This window comes from Crocuta crocuta, unplaced genomic scaffold (genome assembly GCF_008692635.1).
Source record: "Crocuta crocuta isolate KB4526 unplaced genomic scaffold, BGI_CrCroc_1.0 scaffold110, whole genome shotgun sequence".
Lineage (NCBI taxonomy): Eukaryota > Metazoa > Chordata > Mammalia > Carnivora > Hyaenidae > Crocuta > Crocuta crocuta.
In genome coordinates this window covers 85,813-91,812 of record NW_027527386.1, presented here as the reverse complement: position 1 = coordinate 91,812, position 6,000 = coordinate 85,813, and the positions used below count along the sequence as shown (strand labels likewise).

At 49.7% G+C, this 6,000-nt stretch overlaps 1 protein-coding gene across 4 annotated transcripts in view; it reads left to right on the top strand.

Annotated features, from left to right (window-relative positions):
- The first annotated feature begins 5,179 nt into the window (after window positions 1-5,179).
- LOC144241178 (adhesion G protein-coupled receptor E1-like) overlaps window positions 5,180-6,000 on the top strand; it is a 48,267-nt gene continuing 47,446 nt past the window's right edge. For 2 of the 4 annotated variants that reach the window (XM_077775859.1, XM_077775785.1), the window contains exon 1: window positions 5,180-5,233. In XM_077775859.1, the coding sequence (XP_077631985.1) occupies window positions 5,203-5,233 (31 nt within the window). In that variant the 5' untranslated portion in view covers window positions 5,180-5,202. The remainder of the gene's footprint in view (window positions 5,234-6,000) is intronic. The other 2 variants (XM_077775698.1, XM_077775932.1) reach the window with 2 other exon arrangements.

Sequence of the window (6,000 nt, the reverse complement as noted above, 5' to 3'; positions counted from 1 at the left end):
TGGAGGGGGGGGTGTCAGGGCTGGGATCTGGGGGCGGGGCTGGTGGAGGGGAGCCAATCACGTTGAACTAGAAGCCTAGCCCTTTCAGCCCCACCCCCTGATTTTCGGGGCGGGGCGAGGAGCTGGAGGGGGAAGAGCAAGCAGGGGCGAAGGATCTAATCTGCGGAGCCTGAGTGAGGAAACCTCCTGAAGACCCTAGAGGCTGCTGCAGCTGGTGAAGCTGGTCTGGGGCAAGTGGCCCTCAGAGAGGGCAAGGAGGCTCTGCGCCCTTCCCGGTACTTTGCCCCATACGTCCCCTCCCTCCCGTGTTCCTGAGTGATACCTCTTCCTAACAGGTCATGTTATGCCCAATTCATGAGTCCCCTGAGACCCCCAAGGAGCCGACACGGATGCAAGTACAAAAGGGTCTTTATTACAAACTCGAGCAGGGACTCCAATGCACCCCGATGCAGCGGAGATGATATGGAGCCCCGAGCTCGTGATCGCAGGGCTTTTCATTGTGCTTACAGTGGAATTTGGGGCGTTCCAGCTTGGCAGCCTCCTGGCAGCCTCCTGATAGGTACAGGCTGTCTTGTCAGCACCCAATTGGTTTGGCCCATCTGGCCTGACTGCAAACTGCCAACCGGAACGTCTTAGGATATAGGCACCTGTTTTAAACTGATTGGCTGTTGCCATAGCTAGGAAGTGACTAAGGGCAGAACCTGGGACTAGGTTCGGGCCTAGTTCACTTTCAAGATGGAGGTTTAATCTGAAATGGAATCAGTTAGATTTAGGTATTACAGTCAGCAATCTAGTAACTGAAATGGTTCTGTGAGCTGCTGTAGCGCGTTAATGCAACTCGAGGAGCAGATAACAACCTAGGCTTTCTAAGGCTTCTGAAAGGGGGGGGGCTTGTGGGAGCAAGCCTTTAACCTATGGGGTCTGCTGCTGTCTCTGGTAGATGGTGTGGAAGTTGAGCTGAATTGTAGGACACCTAGTTGGTGTCAGAGCACTGACTGTAGGTGTGGGAACTCCCACCCACCCCCGCCCGCCACACAAAACTTCCCACATTGAAACTGGGTGTAGGCCCTCTTACAGCCGCAACCAGATGGCCCCGTGCCGGCTTCATTAATATATGATGCCCTCCCTGACCCTCGCCTTTGTAATCTACCTGGAAGACTGCGGTGAAGTTAGCACAGGTATTTCCTGGGTGGTGGGAGACGAAGCTTCTATTCCCTCCGGGCTTCAGCCAGACTGAACTGTCCCCCTGTCTCTGTTCCAGGCCTCACTGTCCTGCTGACTCTGTCAGGATCACATGTCAGGAATTCTGGAGGTGAGCTTAGTCATTGCCCAATTCCAGGGGAAGGAAATTGGGGTCTGCAACCTGCCTCACGGAGAGGGATGGAGCCCTTTTCAGGGGAGACGACATAACTCCTGCCGCCTTCTGCCTATTGCTAGCAGCTCCCAAGCACCATTTCCCCCTTTGCATCATCACTGCACCAGGTTCCATGGTGAGCAAATTGCACACGCATCCCATTCAGTCCTGACCTTCCGGCAGAGAAGGTGCTGACACTGTCCTCACTTGACCCCAAGGGCCCTCTGGAGAAGTAGCAGGATCAAGGCCACACAGCTGGTGGATGGTGAACTCTGCCCTTTCTTTCTCAGAGCCTGTGTCCAACGAGGGCAGGAGACACTTGTGTTGTTATGCCGCGTCCTGGGTTGCGTCCCTCCAGAAGCAGACCCTGAGAAAAGGAGCTGAGAACAAGTCATTTATCTGGGAGGTTGTCGAGGCCTTGGGGTGATAGTGGGGTTCGTGGGGTATGGAGCTGACGACCAATAAAGAATTCTTGAAGACGTCTTTGGTGCAAAAAGATGATTTATTGAGGCACGGGGACAGGACCTGTGGGCTGGAAGAGCTGCCCTGGACCACGAGGAGAGACAGGTTATATACTATGGAGTCCAGGAAGGTAAAGTCCAGGGGAAGTTTCCAGTGAGATTTTCATATGCTAAAGAAGACTCACAGGATACTGGAAGCCTAGCTAGTGTCAGGCTAAGGTTGTGTTTCCCTGTAGCAAAGCAGTGACATTAAGACAGTAAGGAATTCCTGGAGCAATATTTTACTCTGCCTGCCTCAAGTAGTTGTCAATGGGCTGCAGGTTATAAGAAAATTTAGTTCTATCTACCATTTCCTTCTGCCTTTGTTCCCCACATCAGGATGGAAGGTGATGGAGACTTAGCTCCTGCAGGACCATGACCCCTATCAGTTAACCCTTTGTTTTTCCCCTTCCCTTTCTTCTTGGACCCCTGGAGTTCCCTAGGAATGTCACACAATATCACACCTGGGGAACAGGTTTGCAGCCTGTCCCCTGCCCTTCCCCATTCTGAATGTCAACTATCTTTGTTTCAGACTTTTCCTCCCCCTAAACCTCCAGGTGTTCCCCAGTCTGCTGTACTGGCTTCCTAATTTCCTCTTGGTCCCCATAGCCCCTGCCTTAGACCAGGCCATCTCACTTTTCTCTCCTCTGGATGCAGCCCCAACCTTCCCAGGGGAGGGGGCTCCTGCTGGGTCCAGGGCATGGCTCTTCTAAACCCCCAGTATGCCCCTCAACCTTGCTGAAATTCCTTCTGATGCCCTAAGGATCAAGTCCAAACTCACCCACTTTAGAAGGTTTTGCATGAAAGGATCTTTGCTGACTTGTCCTGTTCAGACATTCGCTGGTACAAGGGCTCCTATGAGTAGCCATGACAATCTAGTATAACAAGAGAATAATGACGGTAATACCATAAAATTTTACTGAGCATTTAATCTGTGCCAGGCACGATTTTGTGCTTTCATTACATTAAACCTCAAACCCTATGAAGCTGGTGTTGTCCTACTTTTGCTAATGGGGAAAATTGCTTCTAGGTAGACCAGTTGTCTCTGTCTGCATACCCTTCCACTCCAACATTGGAAGCTTTAGACAACAAGGTTGTATTTTCTTATAGTTTCTGAGGGTCTGGGAATCTGGAGGTGGCTCAGCTGGGTGGTTCTGGATCAGGGTCCCCCCAGGAGGTCCCAGGCAAGCCATTGACCACAAACCTCATTTCCTCCTCATGCTGGGTGGCTGGCTTCCCCTGGTGAATGATCCCACAAGGAGAGAGCAAATAGGAAGCCACAGTGATTCTCTCACCTCAGATGCTTCAGATGCCACAGTGTCACATGCTCCTTGTCCTGTTGAAGAAGTCCAGCGCACACCCAAGGAGAGCTCTCCCTTTTGAAGGGAAGAGTATCAAGGAATCTGTGAATGTGAGTTAAAGCCACTGCATTTGTCTGTCTGCCTCTAGTGTCCACACTTTGGATGCATGGAACAAGGGTTAGAGAGGAATGTGCAAGTCCCAGAAATTGCTTCCAGTTGGCTGTATTGCCCTACATTATAGCACACGCTCCACAGCGATCCTTTGGGTCATGGCCTGTTGTTACCCTCATTCTCCAGATGAAGCTACAGAGGGAAGTGACTTGCCAAAGTCACTATGAGAACACACTGGAGTCAGGACTTGATCCTCGGTCTGATTCTAGCTCTTGTGGCTGTCATACCAACGCTTGAGTTTTTCCTGCACACCAGGCTTTGTTGTAGACATGTCATGTGTGCCTGCTCCTCAGAAGCACACATCAGCCCTACAAAGTAGAGCCTATGATTATTGGGCCCACTTTAACCATGGGAATGTTGAGGCACAGAGAGATTAAGAACATGACTAGCTAGCAGAGGATATGGGATATGAACTCCTGGTGATTTGGCTCTAGAGTCTGTTTATCCCCCAGGGCTTCTCCGTAACACAACACACCTCTTGTTTATCCTCTTCCTTGGAATTTGCTGTGTTTCTGTGCTGCTCTTAACTGCAGCCACATGGGCAGGGTCCCTTGATGCACACACAGGGGGCCATTGATGAGTCTTCTCAGTGATCATACCTCCAAGGGGGGTACTTTGCTTTGCATGGAGCAAATGGGAGAATGCAGAAACATGTGAGGCATTTCTTCGCAAGAACTTGAGGTTAGCTTTTGTGCCTCATTTTCAGCATGTGATAGATGCTTTTGGTGCCAACCCACACCCATGACCCTGAACCCCTCAGGGCACACTAGACTGACATTTGTCACTTGACAGGCTTACACTCAGGTTATACACATTCTCTCTGTTTGGAAGCCAGGCCCAAAGCGTTGGGGGTTGATACAAGCCTCAATCTGTGACCGGCAGTAGCTATTGGATATATACCCCAGCTCCCTTGCTTCTCAGTTGGGGTAACTGAGAATGTTCTGGGCTGCCTTTCAGAGAATCATGCTCCAGTTTCTCACTGTGCAACTTGCTGGAAGATGTGGCCACTAGGGACCCTTTCCCGCCCCCACCTCCCTGCTCCCCTCCTCAGCTGGGATTTTCTGGGGTCACCTCCCTGATAAACTACTTTCATTAGAATCCCAGTCTCAGCATCAGCTTCTGGGGACTCTGGCTGAGGCATTACCAGATGTCTGTGTGTGTGAGATCGTGCATGCAGAGTTGGAGGTGCTGCTGTGCTGGGGTCACATGTAGGAGACCTGGAGGCAGATGGAATGGTTCAAGGGCAAGGCCTTGGAGCCAGAGGATCTGGATTCAAATCTCAACTCCAAGTGACCTTTGATAATCACAACCCCTGTCTCCATCTTCACTCTCTTTTTTAATTATAATGTTGGTTGTTGTCGTTGTAAGATGGTTGGGTGTCAGAATCTCTACTCGATGATGTGGATGTGATGCTGAAAGTGAATTTCAATGCCATGTGTCTAGAATGGCACCTGATCCGTGAAGGCTGAGATGGCTGTCTGTGTGGGGCGGGCTGGGAAGATCCCTTTGAGTCCGGTCTTCACTTTGCTGGGGACAGATGGTGGTAGGTTACTTGGAGGTGCAGGGAAAGAAGGCTGAGAAGTTGGTGATGATGGGAAAAGAAGAAAAGCAAGTGTTGGGAGAAGGAGAAAGGCTGGAGAATGAGACCACAGCAACACAGCAGCTGGATCAACTTGTCTTCTTCAGGGCAGAAAGAGAAAATTAAGGGTTTGCCACACTATCCTCATCTAGAAAAATTCAGCAAAAAGGGCTGTCTTGCCCTGCTGGCATTGAGCAATTCTGGCTCCACCCCTATCCTCTCCCCATATCTTCTGCTATTGAAAACCCAGAGAACAAGGAAGAGGTTCCCTTCTTTGAATGACAGACACATGGGACCATGAGGAACCTCAGCTTGCTCCTCTTATGGGGTGAGTGTGGGCTGAATGGTTTTGGGAGGGTTGGGGGAAGCCTGAACTGGAAATAGGATCCAGGGAAAAAGGAAGACCATGGAGCATCCAGCCAGGGACCCCAGTCTTAGGCTGGACACTACCAACACCTTCCTTGTAGGACCTTTGACAAAAATCACTCCGTATAGGGAATTCCATCTGTCAGGCTTGACTTTCCTTGTAGTCATCTGTTTAACACGTATTTCTTGCAGTCATGAATCTGATATCATAGGAGGAAGGTCAGGCAGAAGAGAAAGAAGCCACTTACAGGAAAACAAACACCCATTAGCACCATCGTAAGTTCCTTAAATGTCTTCACCAACCTCTTCCAATATTGGGTCCCTAATAGCCTCATTTTATCAAGGAAGAAACTGAGGTAAAAGAGATTAAATAATTTTCTCAAGACTACTTAGCTAAGAAGTACTACACTTTGTCTCTATGCTATCCAATTCCAAATAATAACTACACAAAAGCTTTTCAGGCAGCAATAGTGCTATGAAAGAAGAGAGTGACTGGGGGTTATGTTGAAGGGGGAAGTCAGAGAAGGCTTCTCAGGGGGGGTGATATTTGTGCTGAGCCCGAGCCATGAGATGGAGCCTTCCTGTCTCTTATTTTCCTTTCTTCAGGCGTCAGATTGTGTTGTTCTTGTTTATTATCTCTGTTCTGGTTTTCTTCCTGTCTTTCAAATGTTGGTCACTTGTTCAAATCTATGAATGCAGGACAGTGTTTCAAGCAACAAGTGCAGGCTT